The sequence below is a fragment of the Carettochelys insculpta genome, chromosome 2, assembly GCF_033958435.1.
Source record: "Carettochelys insculpta isolate YL-2023 chromosome 2, ASM3395843v1, whole genome shotgun sequence".
NCBI classification, from domain to species: Eukaryota; Metazoa; Chordata; order Testudines; family Carettochelyidae; genus Carettochelys; species Carettochelys insculpta.
Genome location: NC_134138.1, coordinates 130,587,838 through 130,614,257, shown reverse-complemented (window position 1 = coordinate 130,614,257; position 26,420 = coordinate 130,587,838). Strand labels below are relative to the sequence as shown.

Here is a 26,420-nt window from a genome sequence, read left to right as displayed (position 1 = left end):
GATGAGTCTTTTGAAGACTGTTGGGTGTTACATGGAACTCACTGCTCAATGACCTCGAACAGCAACTGACATCTCCTGATCTGAGCACTTCCTGTTGTTTTACTGGTGGCCGTTGGTTTTCTATTAAGCTCATTTGAGTCCTGCTTACTTTTAGCCTTTGCCCTTTAAAGGGAGGGACTAATGTTAGTTTTGGCTTCTGAATGAAATTGTTAATTTCAGGTCTCAAGCGGAACAACTTCAAAATAACCCAAAAAGCTAAATCACAAGTCATATTTTTACTGTAGAAGTTAGAGCTTTGCTGCAAACATTAGTGCAAATTAATGTCTGCAGTATACAAAAATTAAGTACGTCAAAGCCATGAGTCAGCCCTTCCCCAAATAGAGTTGCCATCCGTCTGGTTTTCCACTGGAATGCCCGGTTCAAAAAGGACCCTGTCATCTGCCACTAAAAGTCTGGTTGGCAACATCGGGGCAGGCAGGCTCGGTGCCCAACACTATGCCAAAGCAGCCAGCATTCCCTCTAGCTCCTAAAGAGAGGGGTGGTTAGGGCGGCTCTGTGTGCTGCCCACTCCCTCAAGTGCCACCTCAAGCGCTGGCTCCACAGATTACATTGGCCAGGAACAAATGGGAGCAGCATGTGGAGCCCCCTGACCAGTCTTCTGCCTAGGAACCAGAGGGTTATGCCAGTTGCTTCCTGAGAGCCATGCACGCTTCCTCTGTCCCCAGGAAATGCCAGGGCTACCTGAGATCAGCGCCATCCAGAGCCCACACCCTTTGCCCTTCACGTGCACGCACACACACTCCCTCCCTGGGTCCCACCTACCTCAAACCCCTCATGCCCAGCCCAGAACCAATTTCCCCCATCCCTGCACCCTCCTCCCTTCATTTCTGGCCTCATCCAGAGCCTTCAACTCCAGCTCAGAGCCTCACTCCTTCCCATGCCCCAACCACCTGCCCCACCCCACAGCCACACTCCAAACCCCATGGCCCCAGCCCAAAGCCCCCCCCACACCCCAAATTTCTCATCCTGGCCCCACCCCAGAGCCCATCCTCCAAGATTTGGCAGAGCCTTGGAAGGCGTGGGCAGAGGAATGAGCAAAAGTATTTGGTTTTCCTCAATTAGAAAATTGGCAACCTTACCCTCCAACCAAAAAAGAATGTGATTAGCTTAATAATCATGAGGGTTTTTTTTTTTATTGTGGTGTATTTGGTTGCTGGTTCTGAATCTTTAGGACTCGCTTAGGTCACATGTGCAGGTTTTCCCCAGAAGCATGTAGACTAGAAATTCACTTCTTTGTTTGTGAAAGTTGGGATTCTTATTAAACTGAATGATTCTACGCGATGGAGCTTCAGGAAAGATGCCAAATATTGCGTGATAAAATCACAAGAGTTGCTTGATAACATTGAATGTCTCAAGTAAAGAGCTCAACAGGTAAAGGGCACTTCTCTCTTACTGCAGATGATTGCAACTAAATAGTCTATATCTAAATCACAGGTACTCCTTTTTAGAGATGTTTACCTTAACCCCACAAAAACAAAGAATTTTCTCCTCACCCTTTTGTGCCAAAGTATCACAGCAGAAGCACTGTATAGCTGTACTGTGCTTAGGCACAAACATAGAGGAATAAAGGTGGTTTCAGTCTTAACTCTGAATTTAATTAGTAACAGAGAGAAAGCTGTGCTAGTCTATATACTATAAAAACAAAAAAGCAGTAAAATAGCACTTTAAAGACTAACAAAATCATTTATTAGGTGATGAGCTTTCCTGAGACAGACCCACTTCTTCAGCCCGTAGCCATACCAGGACAGACTCAATATTTAAGGCACAGAGAACCAAAAATAGTAATCAAGGTTGACAAATCAGAAAAAAAATCATCAAGGTGAGCAAATCAGAGAATAGAGGGGTGACAGGGAAGAGTCAAGAATTAGATTAAGCCAACTATGCTTGGGCTCTTTAGGGGCTTATAGGGGCTCGTTTGCATACTTGGCTTAATCTAATTCTTGACTGCCCCTCCTGCCTCTCTACTCTCTGATTTGCTCACCTTGATAATTTTTGTTCTGATTTGTCAACTTTGATTACTATTTTTGGTTCTCTGTGCTTTAAATATTGAGTCTGTTCTGGTTTGGCTATGATATGAAGAAGTGGGACTGTCCCATGAAAGCTCATCACCTAATAAATTATTTTGTTAGTCTTTAAAGTGCTACTGGACTGCTTTTTTGTTCTGAATTTTATATGTTTCATGAGTCAAACCTTAATGTTTTTGATTGTTTTGAAAAAGGCCAAATCCACAAACTTCAGAGTTGGAGTTTCAAACTCCCTGGAGTTAAAGATGTGTTGGCTCTAGAGGCAGAAGAAGCCATTTGTATCACTCTTCAGCTCTTGCTAGAGTGGAATGTGCAAGCTGTCTTGAAGGGATGATAGCGGGAAGCGCACACAAAAAGTTTCAGTGCACCCCACAAGCTCCTACAAATTACCTTAGAGTACCAAAGCAGGTAGGAAATTACTTTAGGCCCTAGTTCAGTTAGAAACATGCCTAACATTAAGCATGTGGTCCTGTGGCACCTTAGAGACTAACTAATGTATTAGGTCATGAGCTGTTGAGGGTAAAACACACTTCATCAAATGAATAGAGGTAGCCATGTTAATCTGTATCATCACAAAACAAACCAGCAGTCCTGTAGCACTTTAAAGACTAACAAAATAAGTTATTAGCTGATGAGCTTTTGTGGGACAGACCCACTTCTTCAGAGCTGGAATTAGCCAGTGTGATGGGTTCAGGGGTCCCCGTGCACTGCACCCCGTCCATAGGCAGGAGTGACTCTCACTCAGCAGGTAGAATAGGAAGTTTATTAGGCGACAGAGGCCCAGTTTCTCACAGAAGAGTCAGTGCAGCAATCAGAGACAATCATTCCAACCCGTCCTGGGGAGAGGAGCCCGAGGGGTGCCCCTCTGGGGTGTAGCTTCCCCCTCGCCCGTCTGGCTGCCTTCCAGCTCCCTCTCCCCTCCACCTTCTAACTGCCACCTCTGATTCAAACCCAGCTTGGCTCCTCCCTCCTCTTTGTTCAGGGCAGAGGTGTTACCTGCCAGCCTAGGTTATAGCCCCAGGGGTCATCCTTAGCCGCTGACAGCTGCTCTGCTTGTCTCACACACCTCCAGCCTGAGTCTCACACATGCACTCCCCCCACTCCATCACATCTAATCAAAGTAAACTGGCACAACAAGAATTTAACAGAAAGATGGAACAAAAACAAAGGACTTGTCTACACTAACCCCCTCCTTTGAAAGGGGCACGTAAACGAGCCCAAGTGGGAAATAGCTATGAGGTGCTGCGCTTCATATGCAGCACCTCATTAGCCTCGTTGCGGCTGCGCGAATGTCAAAGTTACTAACTTGGAAGCACTAGCATGCCATGTAGCTGCGGGCACTTCAAAGTGCCCTTTCTCCCAAAACGTTTTGGGAGTAAGGGCACTTCGGAGTTCGGCAGGTACTTCAAAGTGCCCGCAGCTGCGCTGCCTGTCAGCGCTTCAAAGTTAGCAACTTAGAAGTTCCCACAGCGGGCATTATGCTAATGAGGTGCTGCATATGCACCTCATTAGCCTCTTCTGCATTGGGCTGATTATCATGCCCCCTTTGAAGGAGTGGGTTAGCGTAGACAAGCCCGAAATGAAACCTGACCAATCAGCTATATAGGACAGAAGAAAGGAGATAAAAGGTGGGTAAGAAAATTGCTCATTGCGAGTGTCTATTAAGTGACTTGCTTGAAATCACTACAAATAATAAAGATGGTGAAACTGTATAAGGTAATTGCTATCTCTGTTGAGACCTAGGTGCAAAGTGTTGAGCTTGAGAATAAATTCCAATTCAGATGTCTCCCTTTGTAATCAAGGTGTTAAAGTCTCTTTGTTTTAGGATGCCGCTTTTCAGGTCTTTAGGGTTAGGGTTGGGTTAGGGTTAGGGTTTGCTCCACTGAAACGCTCACTGATAGGTTTATATGTATTCATATGCCTCATGTCTGATTCATTCTTTGGCAAAGTGATTGCCCAGCCTGTCCAATACACATGGCAGAGGGGCATGGTACATGATGGCATGTATCACGTTGATGGAAGTACACGAATGTGATCCCCTGATCGTGTAACTGACGTGGTTAGGTCCAGTGATGGTGTCTCCAGAGTAAATATGTGGACAGAGTTGGGACCACGGTTTGTGAGAGGAGAAGTTCCAGGATTAGTATTTCTGTGGTATGGCACAATATCTGCACCTCATTGTGCCAGTTTACTTTGATCAGAATTCCAGATCTGAAGAAGTGGGGCTGCCCCGTGAAAGCTCATCACCTAATAAATCATTTTGTTAGTCTTTAAAGTGCTGCAAGACTGCTTTTTGTTTCATCAACTGAGTAGTTCCATTAACATTAGGAATGAGTTTAGCAACCTGGCTGAATTGAGGCTTAAAACGGGAAAGCCTTTTAAGCTACATCTACACTTTGAAAAGCTATTGTGGCACAGATGCAATGCTGCAGTTGTGCTGTTGTAGCAATTAAGTGTAGCCAATCACTACAGCTGTCAGAAGGGTTCTCCTGTTGCAGTTAATTCACCTTCCCGGGAGGATGTAGCTAAGTTGACAGAAAGAACAACTCTTTATTATTATTCTCTTTAGTGCTCCCTGAACAATGGTAAGGCTGAGTTACTGATACGACTCAATCCCCACAGCCCTTACAGATGTTGATGGGTCAACTTAAACTTTTAGTGTAGACCAGGCCTTAAACTGAGCTCGAATTGGCAGGATGGAATAATACTGTTATCACACAGAGCTCATTTTGGTCCATTAAGAGGCAGATAAAAGGTTTCCTATGAGTTTTGCCTTAGCCATAAAAACAAAAAATATTTTTAAAAATAACATTTTTATCTACTTCATACCAAGCAATTAATAAGAAGCACATGGCCATATCTTTTAAACAATAATAAGACATTGGAAGTACCAAGAAGGTGCTAATTTTATTTTATTGTAATTGTTTTCAGTCTTGTCTGTTTAACTTGGAAGTCCCTTGAACTTCAAAAAGCCATTGTTGCTCCATTCTGGTCAAACTGATGCCTTTGTTCCTGGAATTAATGAGTTTATACTATCCTGTGGAGTGAATTGACACCAGCCGCTAATAAATGAAAGCAAGCCAAATGCTACTAAGATCAGAGCACTAAAGTAATTATGAGTTGATGAAATGTTTATCTTGTTTACAGGTGGGAAGGAAAGAATGAAAATGAGGTAGGCAGATGCAAGGAGACTGGCAAGATTCATGTGAAAGTTGATCACAAGTACTACAGGCCAACTGAAGTGGTAAGAAAATGCCTATTCTCAGCTTTGTAAATGAATAATCCAATCACTCAGCCAATAAATTGCTGCATTTGGCCAGCTGTCTGTGAAAATGGTTCTAATTGTACTCCTGCTGCCAGCTTTCAAATGCTCTAAATTAGACGCTTTATCAGCTCCCTTGGAGCAAGTTACCCAAAACAAGCACGCACCACAACACAGCAGTAACAAACAAACACAAAAATTCGGGGAAGGCCACATTTGCAAGCCAGTAATGAGGAGACTGCAGTGTTAAAGCCACTGTCCTTGCATAGAATAGAAGGAGCGTGTAAGAAATGCAAAGCAGTCAAACGAAAATGTTTTCTCTAAATATTTTATTTTATTTGATATTCTCTCTCCTCCTAGGCCACAAAAGTGAATAAAGGTGTGCTGATACATTTGCATTTTAAAATATTTCCTCGATATGTTAAAGAAATAGCTTATAACTTAATCTGTAGGCTTCCTACAGTGAAATTCTATTTTTGTGACCTTTGGCAGTATAAAAATTATGACATATGACATATAAAAGTTATGACATACCCTTTTTTTATATAAAAAAAAGCCATATTTATAACGTTACAGTTAGCAAACGCTTACTTTCACAAGGACTTTCATTCCAGTGAGTACCTTTATTGAGGTCACGGAGAATACCCATAAGGGTAACCTGCAGGGTTGGACCAAAATGTGTTCTCGTTGAATACTGAACTTGTAATTTTAAAAATAGTTAATGATTTGTATGCAGGTGGGGTAATGATAGTGGGTGGTGCTGGCATGGGGCACAGCCCAGGTTTGTAAACACAGAGAACCACTATTCACTGTGTTAAGGGAGAGTGGGTGTGCCCTAGGAAGGATGTGCTGTCATTCTCCTGAGGGGAGGGTACGACCAGTCCTGATGGGTGATGACGCAGCCTCAACTGTCAGTGGGTCCATTGAGAAAAGCTGGCATGAATATGAGAGAGGTGCTACAACAGTACAGTTGTCTTTATACCCATTGCAGGGAAGGGCAAAAATAGCATATTTATAAATGAACAGCAGTTCCAAATTGAAGGTTCAAAGAGTAAGAGAAACCTTATTGTAAGTAGCTACTGTAAATGGCTGGATTCATACAAAAGACATTTCCAGAGCTAAGACGTCAGTGAAAACTGGCTGTCATTCTTCCCTTGGGCAAGTTGTCAGAGTGATAAGAAGGACGAAGTCAAAAGGATTTGTTAACCAGGAAATGGACGCGTCACCTGACAAGTCTGCGGTTATGTAAGACACCATCTTCCTGCTATATCATCAAACCCCCAAATAATTTTCTCTTTACTCGCAAACACAAGTTTGCTGTCCAGCTCCTTGGAATCGTGTGTTTGCTCCAGTGACCTTATCCTGGTTTTAGTTACTCCAGTGTTTGCTCCTTTCTGGTTGAAGTGGTTCTGTCCAGGATCTCTCCTTTCTGCCCTTACCCACCCCCTTTTACAAGAACACCGCTTCTGCATTTCAAACCCCTCAGCATGGTGAATAGAATGTTACTGGTCTGGAAGGTAAGCATAGAGTCTTCTCATGTAACTGCTGATTTGTACGCCTGTATGGGTATATGTGCTTATGAATAAGGGCTTCCAAGTACACTTTGATGTTGATGTACTTGCAAAGTCCATAGAGCTGTGTAAATAGAGTCCTGTTGAGTTAACAAAGACTCTTTTGGAACCATGAGAATACAAAAACATGTTGTAACCCAGCTAACTGCTATACCTGTACTACCTCTGAGGATATAGTATCCTTGCTAATGAAACTGAATAACCCACTTCAGAAGAGCTCTCACCAGGGTATTGTACAAAAATAAATATCAGTGAGTGAACCTGAAAAAAAAGTGACTGTGCACAAGAAACAGGAAGCTTGAAAAGTTGGAGGAAGCTTGAAAAGTTCTGAAACTTATTGGGTCTTCTCTAAACCTTATTTCTTTGCTTCTCTAGGTCCATTCCTTCCTTCCATCAACCTCATCCCTACAGCAGGCTTCCTATGTTCCTATTTCCGTTAAAATACCCAAGGGGGCTGCAGAGCTGCTCTGTTAAAATCTGGAGCACTGCTAGGTTTTTCTGGGTCAACATGTGTTTTGAGACACCTCGGTCCCAAGGAAACCCCAGAAAGAATTGTAATTAAACGCTGAGCCTAATAGTGAATTGGCAAAAGCAGTTAAATCTCATGATGAGGATGGAGGTTTGTAGCAGCTGTTTGTTGTTTTATGCCAAAGTTCAATTCATCCATCCTTATTTATCAGATTTTGAGCAGTCAGCAAAACATCTAGGGCTTCTGAAGGGCTGTTTGTAAGACCATGGGTCAGTGTAACTTCAAATGCACAGCATTTCTCAGAGCTGTTAAGATTTGGTCTCTAATCTCAGTATCCTTTTGGCCTTCACAACATCCCCTGGCAATGAATTCCACACCTTGACAACTGACAGTGTATTGCAGAAGTACTTCAAAGCATTTAAGCATGTGCCTTACATTTTGCATGTGAATGGGACTACACATGTGCTTCCTTATGCTTGTTTTAGCCCTGCTGCCTATTAATTTCATTGGGTGTTATGGCTCTTAAGTTATATGAAAGTGGGGGAAAAAAAGCACTTCCTTATTCCCTTTCTCCATATCAGCCTTAATTTTATAGATCACCTGTTGTATCTCCCCCTCTCCATCCCCCTGGGATCTCTTTTCTAAACTGAACAGTCGTACTGTTTTTAATCTCTCCTCATACAGGAGTAGCCCTTTGTCACACTGCTCTAACTGAAATTACCTACCAGTGCTGCCTTTGAAAATATAAAACTCTAAGATCCTAGTCTTTAATGCAAGAAAAGCTTTTGTGCTTTTTTAAAGTTAATTTAATGTTCTGAAATGTACAACTGGACAATGATTCCATACCTCTAATTATTTTTGTTGCCCTTCCTTGTTCCTTTTCCAATTATAATGCATCTTTTGGGATGCAGCAACCAGACCTGCAGGTGGCATACGAGATGTGAAAATAATATCTTATCCATGCTGTCAAAAAGCAAGGAAATGTTATCAGAAAAGTAAAAATTGTTATTTCACATATCCCTCCATCTTCATACAAGGACACAAAGCCTCAAGTTTTAATTTTGAAAGCCAGCTAACTGATTGAGGCTTTGTTGACACATTCAAGTTCTAAAGCGCTTCAGTGTGGCAGTGTGATCATGGCAAGAGCGCTAGGAGAGAAGACAGGCTGTGCAGGCCCCTGGGCAAGATGGGGGGGTGGGTTGCATGCTGGTAGAAGAGGCGGGGCCTATGGGGGAAGGGGCAGGGCCAAGGCAGCCAGCCCTTTGTGCTGCCCAAAGCGCAGCCTATTTCCCCACACTACCCCACTCTACTCAGCCCTCAGAGGCACATGGAGCTCACAAAACAATGCTCCAATGGCAATGTAAAGGACACGGGTCTCCAGCCACCACCACAGTAGCAGTCACAGTAGCCAGGAGCCTGGGGATCTTTGAAATCAACAAGCCCTGAAGCACCTGTCTCCTACCCCCCTCATCAAGCCTGGCTGTTGGAAAAAATCTCCAAGACCAGTGTGAAAAACCTGTGTAGCTAACACAGCACTGCAAAGCACCAATAACTGCTGCACTTGAGGGGGGGCAGGGGTTCAGACCCCTGAGCGAGAAAGTACAGTAAGTTGCCAGTGTAGACAAGCCCTTCGTCACACTGTTGTAACTGAAATTACTTCACAGTGCTGGCCTTGAAAATCTAAAGCTCTAAGATGCTAATCTTTAATGCAAGAGAAACTTTTGCTTCTTTAAAGTTAATTTAATATTCTGAAATGTACAACTGGCCAATGATACTACAGATGGTTCTGACTGCATGGATTAATGCATTTCTTAAAATGTGCTTATTCCTGTCAGTTAGGAGTTCCTAGTCAAGGCCTCTGCTGTAAAAACCCAGCACTGAAGAAGAAACCTTGAAATGTGAGACCATCTTCTGTTTGAACTAAGTGTACTTTGTGAATGCCGTGCCTTTAAATCTGTGACTGGCTTTGGATCCTGAAGCCTTGGGTTGCTTAGAGGCCTCCTGGTATTCACTGGCCTTGGGGACTTCCCCCTTCTTACCCTTCCCCCCGCCACCACCTCTTGCTAACCACAGACCTAACAATGTAATTTTTTCCCATTGTATTCTATCCCACTCAGTATCCAGTTTGACATTTTAAAATGTGTAAAGGCTATAGGCTGATAGCTACCAGGGTTTTTGGCAAACCTCTCTTACCTTCACTCTCGCAGACCTTGGGAGGCAGGCCAGTCCTCGCCTACAGACAGCCTGCCAACCTTAAACAACTTCGCACCAGCAACTAAAGAACACAACACAGTAATTCTAAACCTGGAACCAGTCCCTGCAACAAACCTCAATGCAACTCTGCTCACATATCTACACCAGCAATATCATCACAGGACCTAACCACATCAACCACACCATCAGGAGCACTTTCACCTGCACATCTACTAATAGAATATAGTATATGCCATCATGTGCACCAATGCCCCACTGCAAGATATGTTGGCCAAACTGGATAGTCTCTACATAAGACAACAAATGGAAACAAATCAGACATAAGGAACGGTAACATACAAAAACTTGTAGGAGAACACTTCAGTCTCCCTGGACACTCGGTAACAGAGTTAAAAATAATCATCCTGCAACAAAAAAAACTTCCAAAAACAGACTCCAACTCTGTTACTACAGTACTGCAGTTCATTTGCAAATTTGACACCATCAACCAGGGACTGAATAGAGACTGGGAGTGGTTGGCCAATTAACACAGTTTCTCCACGTTTGATGTTCACACCTCCACATTAGCTACTGATAATGGGCCACATCCTCCTTGAATGAATTGACCTGATTTCTCTTTTCTTGATGTTCACAACTCCACATTAACTGCTGATAACGGGACACATCTTCCATAACGAAACAGACCTTGTCAACTCTGCCCCCCCCTTGATTGAGACTCCCTCCTTTCCATAAGCCTATATTTAAACCCTCCTCTGGAACCCCTGACTCATGCATCTGACAAAGCAGGTCTTTGCCCACAAAAGCTTTTGCTCCAAAATATCTGTTAGTCTATAAGGTGCCACAGGACTACTTGTTGTTCTTGCTCAAACTGACCTTGCTGCTGTCAGCCAAAATATTTATATTCATTGAGTTGGAAGAGACCTCAGGAGGTCATGGAGTCCAACCTCCCACTGAAAGCAGAACTAATCTCAGCCTTGTGAAGCTGGAACTTAAAGACCTCTAGGGAAGGAGATTTTACTACTTCCCTAGGTAACTCATTTCAGAACTTCCCCACTCATCTAGTGAAAGAGTTTTTCCTAAAATCCAATCTAGATCTCCCTCACTGCAACTTGAGACGATTGCTCCCTGTTTTGTCATCTGTCACCACTGAGAACAGCCTTTATCCAACTTGTTTGGATCCCCCTTCAGGTAGTTGAAATCCCCCCTCGCTCTTCTGTAAACTAAATAAGCTCAAGTCCTCAGCCTCTCCTCATGCCCTGGGCTCCAATCCCCTAATCATTTTTGTCACCCTCTGCTGGATTCTCTCCAGTGCCTCCACATCCTTTCTGTAGTGAGAGGCCCAGAACTGAATGTGGTACTCCATGAATAAAAGATCTGCTAGATCTGCTGGCATTGGTCCTACTAATGCACACCAGTATCCTATTAGCCTTATTTGCTACAAGGGCACACTGTTGCCTTATATCCAGCTTCTTGTCCAATGTAAACTCCAGGTCCTTTTCAGCAGAACTGCTGCTTAGCCACTTGGTCCCCAGCCTGTTGTGGTGCTTGGGATTCCTCCTTCCTAAGTGTAGGACTCTGTGCTTGTCCTTGTTGAACCTCAGATTTTTTGGCCAATTCCTCCAATTTGTCTATGTCTCACTGGACCCTGTTCCTACCATCCCATGTATCAACCTCTGCCCCAATTGTCATCTGCACGTTCGGTGAGGGTGCAATCCATTCCTTCATCCAGATCATCAATAGCGATGTTGAACAAAACTATTCACAGAACCGACCCTTGAGGGACTCCACTTCATCTCAGCCGCCAGCCAGACATAGAACCATTGATCACTACTGTTGAGCCAGACAATCTAGCCAACTTTCTGTCCACCTTACAGTCCATTCATCCAATCCATACTTCTTTAACTTGCTGGTAAAGATACTATGGGAGACTGTATCAAAAGCTTTAATAAAGTCAGGGTATATTATGTGCAACACCCATATCCATAGAGCCAATTATCTCATCATAGAAGGCTATGAGGTTGGTGAGGCATGACTTGCCCTTGGTGAATCCATGTTGACTATTCCTGACCATTTTCCTCTCAAGTGCTTCAAAATCAGTTCCCTGAGGATTCCCTCTGACTTTTTCAGGGAGTGGGGTGAGGCTGACCAATCTGTAATTGTCCTGCTGCTTCTTCTTCACTCCCTGCTCCTCTGGGCTTGCAGGAGCTGGGAACTGACCAGCCCAACAGGAAGCTGACCTAGCTCCCAGAGTGGTGGGGAGCAGGAACCAGGCAGCTGCCTGATTCCCATCTCTCTGCCGCTAGCAGGACCAGGGAAACTGACTAGCCATGTGCTGGTCAGTTTCCTGGGTCCCGCAAGTGGCAGGGAGCTGGGAACGAAACAGCAGCCTGGCTCCCAGCTCCCCACTACTAGCAGGAGCCAGGCACGGCTTCTCCCTGGCTTCCTCAGTGGGGAAAGCCGGGGAGAAGCTGCACCACCATGGCTGTCTGCCACTCAGGTCTCCCATCTGGGAGAAACCAAGCCGCAGCAGCTCTCTTCCTGCTGGGCCCCTGCAACTGGGGGACCTGGGTGGGCAGACAGAGGCAGTGGACCTTTTCTCCCAGCTAGGAGATACCACCCCACAGCAGCTCTCTGCCCGCTGGGCTCCCCCATCTGGGGGAATCCAGCAGGTGGCACAGCTTCTCCCCAGCTAGGGGAAGCAGGGGAGAAGCCCCACCACAGCAGATGTCTACCCACCATGCTCCCCCAGGAGGACAGGTTCTTTTGAAGATGGGGTTTTTCACTGCTTTCTTTTGAATCTCTTCCGAAAAGGGATTATGCAAATGAAGAATGAGATATGTAAATCAGTGTCATTTGCATTTTCAATTTCCCTCATTTGCGTTCCTCTTTTGAAAGAGTAATGCAAGTGTAGACACAGCCTTTCATATGAAGTGACGTAGCTCACCTCATGACCTTGTTTCCCTATGCAAAATACAGGACACCAGGTAAAATTGCTCAGATGCAAGCGAGGTCAGCAACAAGCGGACAGAAGTATGCAGTGCAAACGTTCAAAATAGCATTACGTTGACTGAGCACCAGTTAAAAAGACATACTGCACAATTATGACTAAACTAGGGACAACATTAAAAATATATCCTTACAATTAAGTGGTTACTGTGCTTTAAAAGTGCCTGGCTTGTCCACAGCTTGCTGTCCTCCACAGTGTGGGCTGGTAACGTGAGGGGTGCTGAAGGAGTCAGGGCGGGGGGGCCAGGTTTGAAGTGGGGAGGGCTTATGGTGTGTGGGGGGAGCAGCAGGCAGGGGTGGGAGCACAGGAGGCAGAAAGGGAGATTTGGGGAGAACAAGAGTCAGGACCAGGGGCTGGTTGGAGTTGATGTTGGGAGTATGTATGGGAGCCCTGGGGCCAGGTTACCTACCTTACCTGCTGCCACATGGGAGCTGTGGGATATCTGCATGAGGACATGGCTGCTGGGAAACTGGCAGCAGAATGAGAGGGACCCTGGCTTTTTCCCAGGGGCTGCTGGCAACAGCGCGCGCCAGGGTCAGTATGTAGGCTGCCCAGAGCATGGGCTCTGTTTAAAGAGGCAATCCCAGCCAACTCTTTAAACAGCCCACCCCAGGCATGCAGGAGGAGTGAAACATATAGGACAATTTGCCTATTTTTTTTTTTTAAAAAGGAGGGACGCCTGCCAGACTTTCCCATTAAAAAGAGACAGATGGTTATCCTATATGGGTAAGTGTAAGGTAATGCACATTGGAAAAAATAACCCAAATTGCACGTACAGCATGATGGGGTCAAATTTAGCTACGGCAGATCAGGAAAGGGATCTTGGATTTATAGTGGATAGTTCTCTGAAGACATCCACGCGGTGTGCAGCGGCAGTTAGTAAAGCAAATAGGATGTTCGGAATTATTAAAAAAGGGATCGATAATAAGACAAAAGATATCATACTTCCCCTATATAAAACTATGGTACGCCCACATCTTGAGTACTGCGTGCAGATGTGGTCTCCTCACCTCAAAAAAGATATATTGGCATTAGAAAAGGTTCAGAAAAGGGCGACTAAGATGATTAGGGGTTTGGAACGAGTCCCATATGGGGAGAGGCTAGAGAGACTGGGACTTTTCAGTCTGGAAAAGAGGCGACTGAGGGGCGATATGATAGAGGTATATAAAATCATGAATGGTGTGGAGAAAGTGAATATAGAAAAATTATTTATCTTTTCCCATAATACAAGAACTAGGGGACACCAAATGAAATTGATGGGTAGTAGGTTCAAAACTAATAAAAGGAATTTTTTCTTCACACAGCGCACAGTCAACCTGTGGAACTCCTTGCTGGAGGAGGCTGTGAAGGCCAGGACTCTATTAGGGTTTTAAAAAGAGCTCAATAAATTTTTGCAAGTTAGGTACATAAATGGCTATTAGCCGGGGTAAAGTATGGTGCCCTAGCCTTCAGTACAAGGGCAGGAGATGGATGGCAGGAGATAAATCACTTGATCATTGTCTTCTGTTCTCCTTCTCTGGGGCACCTGGCATTGGCCACTGTCAGCAGACGGGATACTGGGCTGGATGGACCTTTGGTCTGACCCAGTATGGCCATTCTTATGTTCTTATCAAGTAAGACTTGAGCCAACTGATCCAAATATTTGTGGTATTTCAGAAACTGTCAGATGATAATTTTTTCATTTCCATGCCCCTTCCTAGTCAAGAGTGGACAGGCTTAAATAGTCCAAGAGCCTGCTTTTTCTATTTTGTGGATAGCTATCTGTGTATATAGAAAGTTGCTTTGCTTTCTTTTCTTATTCCCTCCTTTGCTTTTACTTCTCCTATATTCCTTTAAATTCTCTTTTTTTCCTTGCGTATCACACTGTTCCTAGGTGAAGTATTTGAAGATCATTTTCATCATATTATCTCATTTGTAAGGTGACTTCCTCCCTGCGTATCTTCAGCAGGTTCAGGTGCAGTTCTGCTTACTGTCTTAATAATCCTCTTAATAAATACACCAGAAAGAAAGGACAAGGGTAAGACCAACTACTATCCTGGCAGTCATCCCTTTGTACAGGAGCTGCTACCCACAAAACATGCTTTAGATACTCTTCTGCTTGTTGTTTTACAATTTGCTCATTGCATCATACTTGATGGTCCCATCTTTTAAATCCACCTCAGTGACATTCAATGCCGGAATCCTGCTGGGTGCTCCCATTATAGTTGTCCCATGCTATGCTTCTCAGTTAACTGGTTACTGCCCTTTATGCCATCCCATTTCTCCTCTGCTGTGCCTCCAGCGTGCTCCTCTGGCAAATTTCACAGCTGGTCCTGCTCTTTCTCATGCCTGCTGTCATTCCTGGGGTTTAAAATGAGCTGTGTGTCATCTGTGAATTTCCCGTATTCATTGATCTTCCTGAGAACATCTCTCTAAATCTGCCATCTGATCCCTTAGTACTGCAGCTAACTGACAACCCTTGACAAAAGGAAAGTATTCTCTTAACTCCTCTGATCTCAGTCAAAACTGTTTTGTACTCTGAGTGTTGCACTATATTTATTATGAAATTCATGGCTTTTTTGGAAATGATAAAAGTGACGGAAGGAAATTGACTGATTTTGAGTTTAAAAAGTTCTGCTGTGGCTGGGTGGAGAGATTGAACATCTTCTGAAACATTAATTTGGAGACAGAGCTGTCACGCAATCAAATGGCTGCTCCCTTCCCTGCCCCCACTTGGTCATTCCTCTGGAGGAGGCTAACGAGTGATATTAATAGAAACTTTAGAAATGCAGGAGATCTAGGCTCAACTCTTGGCAACTGTTTAAAATCAAGCCTGAGAAAACGGAGCACTGGAATTAAGGGAGAGGAGTTTGAGAATCAAAGGTTAATTAGCTTCCTAATTAGGCCTCCACCCTGCAAAGCATTTAAGCATGTACCTAACATTACGTGTGAGTCTCATTGATGGGATGTCTGGCATTTTTAAAGTTAAGCCTTGACCCTATCAGTGAAGACTCAAAAAAATGCCTTTTTTTTTCATGTCTTATACCTTTGTAGTCAAGAGTATCTGTATCTCAAGGCAGCCTGCTTTCACCAGATTCCCAGCACATTTGCAGACCTAAACGGATCAGATTAAGTTCACATAGTTTATTTTAATGAGTTGTTCCTAAGACTTCAAAAATAACCAGCAGTCCTATAGCACCTTAGAGATTAACAAATTGATTTCATCATGAGCTTTCGTGGGTAAGACCCACTCACAAAAGATCATGACCTAATAAATGTGTTTGTCTTTAAGGTGCTATAGGACTGCTTGTTGTTTGTGAAGCTACAGACTAATACGGCTACCCTCTGTTCCTAAGGCTGTGCTGCCTGCCTTTGATTTACCAGAAGTGCTCTTGCTAGCAAGCTATCTCAATTATCCCAATCAGTCCTCTCCTTTGAAAATTAGCCTACTTAGTATTTGAGTCTTCCAAACAGAGCTATTCAGTCATCGCACAGCATCTTTTCATATTTTAGGGACAATATTTATTTATTTAATTATTTGTTTATTTATTTTAACCTAGAACCCTATATCTCTCATCACTTCCCCTGATCTCTCTGGTTTTTACCCACACCGGCCATATGAAAAAAAGTGTGACAAATTACACATTTAAAAATAAATGAAAACGCAAGTCTCCTTAAAGATGAGACATTGATTTCCAGTAAATGTTTCTGTAACAGGATGTGGATTTGGAGAGTTTTCAAGGGTGGAGATGCCATGCAGAGAAGCTGATGTGCTGGCGCATTCCCTGGACAGATGACTGTACTCCAGGTTTCCAAAGAGTCCCCTGTGACAGTGATATGAGGGAAATACTATTTTGTTCACCCCATAAGCAGCATAAGTTTACCTTTTAATGATCAGCTTTTTTTGTGCTGTTTCTTTCCTGTCAGCTTTTTGTTAAGACCCACGTAAATGTAGCCATTCTTTTTTTATTTTGATAATGGACTTAGAAGGTGTCCACTTTCTGAAGTACAGAGAAAAATCCTCTCAGGTGTGTGCTGCAATCTGATACCCTACAACAGCAGCATACTTTCCCAAAGGCTGACCTTAGACAAATTGGGTAAATTCCAGATTGGAGCCCATCTAGCACTGCTGCATAGGCGAGCAAGTGTCACCAACACGTTTTAGCGGCCGTCTTTGCATATGACAGCACAGCCAGGGAAGCAGCCTCAGCTGAGTCACTACTCCGCCTCGCTCTTTGTGGCTGGCAAATGAGACTCCCAGTTCACCAGGCAGAGTGGATTCTGATGATCTGAGGAACGTAGCAGGTATAAAGCTGCATGGGTTTCAAGCAAGGGGGAACTAGCAATGCACTAATAAATAAATAAATATAGGCTTGTGGTAAAGACTCAGTTTATCCTAAGGTTCTTACCTGCATAAACGACAATGAAGCCTTACTGATTTTGCCACCTGAAATATTTTAATCGTTAAAAATCAAACCGTTAATGTGAATGGTATGAAGGAGAGAACAAAATGTCAGGAATAGGAATAATCAAAGAAAAACGAAAACAGGTCAAAGACCAATATAAGGGAAACACTTAACTTGCTTATATACAGACAGAGAGATAGCTGTGTTAGTCTGTATTCTATCAAAACAAAAAAGCAGTCAAGTAGCACTTTAAAGACTAACAAAATAATAAATCACCTAATAAATTATTTTGTTAGTCTTTTAAGTGCTACTTGACTGCTTTTTTGTTTTGCTTATGTACAGTATCACATAACTCGTAGATGCACGGCCATCAGCCTGCCTACTTTCCCGCAGCTGCAGTGCTAGGCACAGCCCTGGGAAGGTAGGAGAAGTGTTTTAGCCCTGCTAGCTGCCCACTGCTGCAGGGGGCTAAAATCCCCTTGCCCCCCGCCCCAACATCAGCCCCTCCCACCACCCCAGCTCAGCCCCAACCCGTGCACGGGACTGCCAGCCCTGGTGCACTACGTCCCCACACGGGGCTCAAGTTCCAGCCCCCTGCCCATCAGCTCCGCAGACCTGGCTCCAACCCCCACATGCCCTGGCTCAACTCCACCCTCCTGCTCCACCCTGCAGCCCTAGCCCACTCTAGGCTTAACCCCTTGACCTCAACCCACCACCCAAGCCCCACTGACTTAACCGAAATTTAGGATACACAAGGACTGCATGGGATGCAACCCTTGTGTATTCTGAAGGGCTAATATACAGGCAGTCCCATTCCCCTGTGGGCTGCACCCAGCCACTTCTCACTGGCTGTTTCCCCTTCAGCCAGAACAGGAAGCCACTACCCATCTATACCCGGCTGTGCAGCCACCCCCCAGCTCCATCTCCAGCCTACAGCTTGCTTTGCTGGGTGCCTCCAGCTGACTCCCCTGAAGGGGTCCATAAGGATAGCCCTGACTTCCGTGCTTAAAATAGGCCAGGACTTGAGAGTCCTGAGTTTGCCACTTCTTGTGTGACTCTGGGCAGATCTGTTTGGCTTGTTTGGCAAAACTCTTAAGCATATGCTTACCATGAAGCAGGTACTAAAGTGCTTTGCTGAATCAGGGTCTTGATCTCTTGTTTTGTAAAATCTGTAAAATGGGGTACTGCTCTCCCCAAAAGAGTAAATTCATCGTAGGATACACTGTGCTTACTGCCAAGAAAATCATATAGAAAGATAGGTAATTTTGTGAAGAAACCAGGGTGAATAAAATTCAATTTAAAAAATTAGATTTTGATACAAATTTTTAATTAAAATTAGATACAGCTATATTATAAAAATAAATGTTTTTAAAATTAAACTTGGACTTGGCAAACTATGTTGGCACCTTAACTTATTATAATCTACTCAAATAATTTAAATTAAATACCCCCCCCGCCCAAAAAAAAGGCAGTACATATGTGCTGCCAAGTTTGTAAAGGAAACTGAACCCCTGAATGTCACTGGCTAAGCAACTGGACCCAGAGTCCACTGACAAGTGCTAACTCAACTTTTGATAGCCATTAATTCAACTAGTTTAGTTCAGTGACTACTCCATTCAGAACCATGAAACCAGCTGGAAGGTGAAAAATGAGGAAAGCTTGTGTTCCTCTTCCAAACTATGAATAAAAAGCTAGGTGTGGGAGGGCTAGCCCGACTACAGTAGTTCTAAAATCTTAAAGGACATAGTGCCAAGAAGCAATTAGTTCAGTTCATTAACTCCAGCAAAATAATTTATCTTGAAATGAAAAACTTGTTTTTATAATTTTTCCTCAGTGTACGGGTACATTTAAGATTATTTTATTTAATAACAAGAAACAATAAAATTGTATCCTAATTATAACCTTTTCAGCTGAACATGAATTCCCAACCAGACTATAACACAAATTGCGAGTACTAATAGTCTAGTAATGTATAAGCCACCATTTTCTAACGTAAAGTGTACAAATTAAGAATCTGAATAAGAGGAAACATTTATCTGTATAACTGCTGAAGTAAACATACATAAGTATAGTGTAGCATCCTGGTTAGTTATTGTAAAGTCTATATTTAGTTGCAAATCAATGTTTTAATAAACCAATGAGAATCCACCTTTCTATAACTAAAATGTACAAATGCAAAACATGTTTCAAATCAATTATTTAAATCAAGCTTTCCTTCTTGCTGTTTTAAATCATTATTAAAATTGGTGATTTAAATGACTTTGTTTTAATTCAGTCCATCTTGAAAGACAGCCATGAGGGCATCCAGTTCTGAGGAAATTTATTCCTCTTAGAGCTCATCATAAAGTGGAGCGTTTTTTTTTTCCTGTTGACTTTTTGACTTTCCATTGAAAAAACCTGTAAGTTGAAACACATTTGACCAAAAAACCGAACATCTTCAGATATTCAGTTTTCTAACAAATATTAATAATCTTGGGGGAAGCGGGCACTTTCCATAACAGCTTGTTTGGTGAAAACCCCTATTTTCTCTTTTCTAAAAAAGTTTGATCAAATCTGTTTTACCCTCAACATCTCGATCTTTTTCACTCAAAATTTTCACTCTTGCTTCACTGTGGCCAAATGACGTTGATGAGGCTGGAGGATTTGAAATGTTTGTTTTAAAAATTTATGAATCCACCCCTTTTTATGTCATCCTTGCCTAAATGGCAAAACTGGGAGGGAAACATGATGATATGGGCCCTGTTTCTAAGGGTGCTTCGAAATGCAATAGAGATTGCTGCTTGAGCAATACCATGAATGAATGTTATCTTTAGATTGCATTATTTCTCACCATTGCAGGACACCAGAATAGCCTGTGACAGTGAGACTGCCTGTGACAAAACATGGGCAGTTTTGAACAATATTCTTAATTGATTTTAACATCATGCCACATTCCCAGTGTTTATTAGCATTAAAGGAGTATTAGCTTGGTTGGAGGAGGGGACAGGGTGGGGAGTTTGCAGGCATACATGAGACCTATTTCTTCCAAACATATTTAAATTGATTAAACCCCCAGAAAAGATTTTCATTCTGCATGAATTGTAGTACTTCGAGTAATCCCCAAATGGTCTGACCTCCCAACAGGAGAAGTGAAAGGAGAAATGATACCTATCAACAAGGTAGGAGGGAAGTCAAAAACAAAGAGCATTATGCTTGGGATGAGCTGGTGGTCATGGCCCTATTATCTGACCATCGACCAAAGCAGACTATATGAAAAATATTACCAAGCTTCAAAAACATTTAGTAATCGATTAAATGTGAATGCCACCCTTGACAGACACATGTTTTCATCCAGAAAGGATAAGTCTGATTAGGTGAAGTTGTTTTAATAATTCACAGGCAATAACACCTCTATCTGTCAGTTGACAAACATAGTATTTAAGATGTTAACATTGCCTGGCATAACATAAAATAGAATCAGTTGCTCGCTCCTTGGAAACACCTAATCTGGCATCATTTAAATGTCATCTTTTTCAGCTTTGCCAGTATATTTTAATAGCTTTGACTCAAATGACTAGTTAGAATTTTATCTATTGTATTGTGATTAAGCATGAAGTAAACTAAAACTCCTTTTTAGCCCTTCTGCAAATGAATTAACACTTAAACGACATTACTACAGTCACTGAAATTCAGAACAAACCATTTGATGGCCTGCCAAAATATCTTTTGAATTAGATTTCCTTTTTGCAACCTTTTAGTATTTTTGCAGGCCTTATTTCTGCCAGAGTGCTGGACTGAACTGCATTTCAATCATGCCTCAATATTGAATAGCTGCATGTGGAAAAGGTGAATTAATAACAATGAAAACAAAAATATATATTTAAAGTGGGATGGCTGCCTATTTTCTTGTACAGTAATCTGTGACAAATATATGTTATTCATTCACTACATCTGTTACTGAGACAGTGCTTCTCAGACCTTAGTTTAATACTGAGTGGATTTGAGTGGGAAAGAGATTTTTTTGTTTGTTTTTATTTTGTTTCATCTGATTAAGCCATAAAAAAGTTTGTCCACATTTTGATCCTTAAGGCATACACACGCATTTTTTTTTCCAAAATGATAAGCACTTCTGACCGGGGACCTCTGTGTAGTTTTTTTGTTAGATACCAGTAGTAAACCCCAAAACCTCTAAGCTCTGTCTCTGTTTCTCATGATCCTATTCTCTATTTCAGTGTATTAGGGGAATTAGACGGTTGGTTTTGATGATGGAATTGTAAACAGAGGAAATGTGAGGTATTAGGAAAAGCTCAGGTGAGTGATCTAACCAGGTTTGCTCTGTGTGCTGTACTGATAACTAAGCAACAAAGCCTACCAGCCTCTCTTTTTACATCACTTTGTGTCACTGGTGACTGTGTTATGACATTTGCTCCTCACTCCAAACAGTTCTTCTGTACTACTAATCCTGTAAGGTTAGCATAGCCTTTTATCCTGGACATGGTTAGAAAGAGACTGCATGCAGCAGAGTTTCCTAAATTGTATTCAGGCTTTCTCCTACTCCCCCACCCAAATAAATGGTTTATGGGTATTACCTTTATATTTAATTTATCTGTTGGATGCCTACTGCAGGAGCAGAACAACACAAGAAATCCAGAGGGTTATAATCAACTAAAAACACTCAACCAGCTCAAATACTATATAGTAAACTCTTTCATATCTGGCAGCCTGACCAGGAGGTTACAAGATATTCAAATATTCTGGCTAATAGAAGGTTCACCTAGCAGTGCATAACACTAAAGAAAATCAAGATTAGATATTAAGAAACAAACAAAAATGTATGCAGAGTACTTTATTTACCAATAGCAATAGTATTGTACACTTTAAATCTTATACAGTTTCTGCTGTATATTTATTTGTATTTACTTTTGTTATACTGTACTTATAGAAAATGTAGCTAAAATGTCCTAATGGTTAAATGGTGGTTATTTGAGAGTTCTGGATAATAGAATGCTGGATATAAAAGAGTTTACTGTACAGTGAGCCAGAACTCAGGAAGTATACACAGGAGGAAACCAAATAACCCTAGCCTAGACATAAGCAACCTACCTATAAAGAGCTTATTATTCATATGGTGCAAAGCCTGGGGGAAAAGATGAAGGCAACAGGAAAAAGAAAAAAAAAAACCAAAGAATGGAAGAAAAAGCAGGGATTCTGAAAGATAGTAAGGAATGGGTTAATTCCAACAGAAGAGATTTGTACATTTCAGACTGCAGCCGGCAGAGATTTGTGGCAGATGGTCTCTGAAAGGAATTTCACTCTGCAGACGTCTGTTAAAACGTGGCAAAATCAACCTCTCTAGGCTTGGCCATCAACCCCTGTACTCCACGCTATCATATGGAGTAAGGGACGTCAGCGTGAACCTAAAGAGGCCTGGACTACACTAGGTAAGAAAGTCGATTCTGATACATCAATTCTAGCTACGCTAGTTTTGTAGCTAGTATTGGGATCAATTTTCTACCCTAGTGTAGCTGTAGCCCCAGCAATAACAAGGCAAAATGTGATCAGTCACATAAGTAGCTAAATCCGATAATGTGAAAGACTAACACCTTGACATCCTGGTAGTCTGTGTAAAGTGTGATGGTTATGAGTAACCTGCCCCTATTTTAAGAAGCAAGTAAGTTTCATTGTGCAACTGCTGCACATCAGTTTCAGAGTATGACCAATTAGGCAGCACGTTATAATAGTTTAACCAAGGGGGGGCAAAGGTATAACTGACTATAGTAATGTTCACGCCTGGAAGAAAATAGCTAATTTTCCATATAAAATGGAGATGATTGTCACCATGTTTTACTTTTTGTAGAAAAATTACCAAGATGTGCTCATCCCAGATTTAACTGAATGGGTTTTTGTTGGCCAATTTAAAGTTTTTGAAAAGTGTCTCATTAATTGATGTCCTCTATTTATCTGTGTTGCTGGTAGTATTGCAAGTTTCTGCACGCTTACCTTACCAACTAGCCATAATCACGATATGGATGAATCAAATCAGTTACATCTCTATGCCTCTCTGCAGAAACTGGAAATAAAAATATGGGTGTTTAGTTGGTTGGCTGTTGATTTTTTGGTTTTTGTTTTGTTTTGTTTTTTGGGCAGAGGTGATTTTTGTTGTTGTGTTGGCACTTGTCTGCTAGTTAAAGTAATGTGATCACCCACAGACATGAATTCTAGCCTTCAAAACATGAGTCATATTAAATTGCAGAGTGATTTCTTTTCTGTAGGTTTTTCTTACCTGAGAATTCTGTAGCAATAAGGATATAAAATGCTGTAGGATAGATAGAAAACTCTATAGAAAATAAACTCCATAGAAAGTCTCTTCAACTCTTAAATACTATAGGTTTTGCCATTACTTTTATAGAAACCTGTTGGCTTTATTTTTAAAAAAACCATGACCTATGAATGCAGGCTCCCATCTGTATGCAAAAATTAAGGCGAACATAGGAGCCTGAGTTCACTGGCCAGTCAACAAGACAGCTTTTCAGTGCCTTCAGTCTCAAGGAAGTCATCCTCTTACTGGAAACTTTTCATGTCATTTTAAAAGGTTTAACTGTATTTCTGTACATAGTTTCCAGCCATACATGGATCAATAGGAAGCTTGTTCTGAAAGCCAAGCCCTTCTTTCTTTACATGAGTAAGGTGTGTAAGCTTCAAATTAATGGTCTGAAAATGTAAACTTACACCCTCAGTGACTGATACATGAGTTGTTTACATATTAAATACATATCTGTGCAGCTCAAACAGGGTAGAAGGAATATCCCCATGCAGTGAGGAGATCTGCAGTGTGCCCAGGAGCACTTCTGTCAATTCAGTAACCAAACTTCATTATTCTAATGTACAGGGAGAAAAGCACTGCCAGCATTACAGCATTGTGGCATGTTACTATAATACACAGATTGAAACTGTGTTAGCATAAATGTGAAATCAACACATTTTTAACAACTATGAAGAACCTTCACAAGCATTCCTGCTGGCCTAATTTTTGACAGATGTCTGTTACGTACATAGAAATCAAAGCTTTTTTAAGATGTAAATGTGGTCGCGCCTTATCCCTTACTTAGTTTTATTACACCCGTTTTTCTATTTCAAAAGGATCCTGTCAATATATAATAGGCTCAAAATTTGGTGTGCTATGTAGTAGGAAAGGAAAGACCTAGATTCTGAGTATCTTGCTTTACAAAAAAAGACTTCTGAGGAAAATGAGAACAGGGTTAAGAAATGGCCAGTGGTGAGTTCTCATCATGGGTTTGCTCCAGATTCATTGTGCTATCCTAGGTATGTTACTTCATGTTTCTGATTTAGTGCTAGGATAATAATGCTTATGAGACCTGCTTCACAGGAATGTAGTGAATAATAATTAATTTCTTCATTCCAGTTTGAATTTGTAAGTGTTGAAAGTGCTAAGTATTTTTTATTTTATTTTAGGAAGTTTTGTTTTTAAATCTACCACACTGATAAATTAATAGTAACTAAGTACCACTTATTTTGTAGACCTTATAAGAGGGGTCTGCAACCTACGGCTCTGGAGCCACATGTGGCTCTTTAAGGTCTTCTTTGTGGCTCCTGATGCTACAATTGCAAAGTAAACAAAAAAAGCCCTCCTGATTATTTTCAGTATTTTGGTGAATGTCTAAAAGCCCAACAATGAACAACTCATATCTAAATAGCAAACGGTATGTGATCTCAGAACACTGGATAACTCCTCTTTAATGTGCAATGCATTGTGGGATATGTGTGCACTCTTCTTAAAATAGGGGATACAAAATGTATGGTTTGATGCTATATATTAGGACCGTCGCACATTCACATGCATTGTGGCTCTTGAATATAGTTCTTTATTGAATTTGAAAAAAAAAATCTTTTCTTGCTCGTTTCGTTGCTGACTCCTGCCCTATAAGGACTCAGTGACTTGCTTGGAATCAGTTGACTAACAAATATTGTTTCTATCAATAAGCTGATATTCAAGATTAGTCTAACAGTGCACAACTTTGTTTGCTTAGAAAAGAAGACTAATGGCTGAAGTTGTTCAATGCAACCATAATTCCAGCTCATTTAAAACACAGTGAACAATTATGTTTGCTGAGTGGAAAAAAAAGAAAACATTGGTAGATGAAAAAATTTCATCTGCTTCTAAGAGACCATTCAAACTGTAGGAAGAAAAGAATGAACATCAAATAAGACTTGTACCATTTGCAACTAATTTTATCATTTTAATATTAGAGAAATTTTGTTTGTATTTTAAAAGGGTTTTAAAATGGGAGGTAAATTACATTTACACTTACTCGAAGGCTGCTTTACACTGCTAGCCCAATGTAAAACGGCTTTAGTGTAAATGAAAATCATGTCCTTTAGAATTCAAGGAATTTATGAAGACTTTGACACAAACTTAACTTGAATATTCTTGTCTGTAAAATTAAGCGCACACACAAATTTTTGAAAGAGTGGGGCCAAACTGATTGCAGCATATCCCTGGTTTCTGCTCCTAGTCATTAAGCATTTGTATACTGAGATACATTTTCTTTTGTTTGGATTTTCAACCTTAGCCTTACACCTTAGATGAAATGTGAGTGTGAACTAACAAGCTATGTTCCCTCACTCCCTCAGGCATTCTGAATTTTATTTCTTTCCTTCTTCCCCAGATTTCTGTTATCACTAAATGCCTTCATTTTACTTCAGCCTCTTCTTTCCAATACAAAGGGAACAGAAATTGTTTCAGTATTAATCTGCTCATGCTGCTACTCTCTCTTTGTGGCTATTGTTTACTCTTAAAAAATAATAGTTCTTGGTTGTTGAAAGTTGTAATCCATATTGGATCCTGTCATAAGTTCATCACCAGGCCCGTCAGAATAGGTTGCTACCAGCCAAGGAAGGAGTTAGAGATTCATAAAGCAGGATAAGGTAGGGGCAATATGAGGGAAACCAAGTTTAGCAGATACTTTTTAAAAATTATGTCTTGAAGCCAAGGAGGCCTAGGAAGTCTTTGTTACAATATCTGTACTGAGCCAGGAACAGTATTATAGAGCAGAAGAAGGCAGAACAGTGTCATCCATTCCTTTTTCAATTTCAGTTTCATAAGGAATTTCATTCAACTTCAAATTAACCTAAAGGCCCCTGCCAAAACCTCCCATTTGCACTGTAGGGGAGAAAAACACCAAAATGTCGGGGACAGTAAAAAGTCTTATACTTTTTTGTGAATCTAGAATAAACATGATTTTTTTTTCCTTTCTGCGAGGAATGCCAACAATGTGATGCTTATTTTTACACAGTACTCTACATCTGATTTGTGATTCCAGGAATTTTCCCACTGCTAAGGTCATGGTTATAAGTCTTCAGTTGTCTGCCTGGGGCTTATTTGCAGAAATTTGTCTTCACATGTACAATTATTTCAAACTGGTTTCCTT

The 26,420-nt window shown here is 41.6% G+C and overlaps 1 protein-coding gene across 1 annotated transcript in view; it reads left to right on the top strand.

Annotated features, from left to right (window-relative positions):
• Positions 1-26,420, top strand: part of GMDS (GDP-mannose 4,6-dehydratase) — a 582,288-nt gene that overhangs the window by 478,249 nt on the left and 77,619 nt on the right. Inside the window, exon 9 of the mRNA XM_074987762.1 lies at positions 5,232-5,328. Coding sequence (XP_074843863.1) covers positions 5,232-5,328 — 97 coding nt within the window. The remainder of the gene's footprint in view (positions 1-5,231; positions 5,329-26,420) is intronic.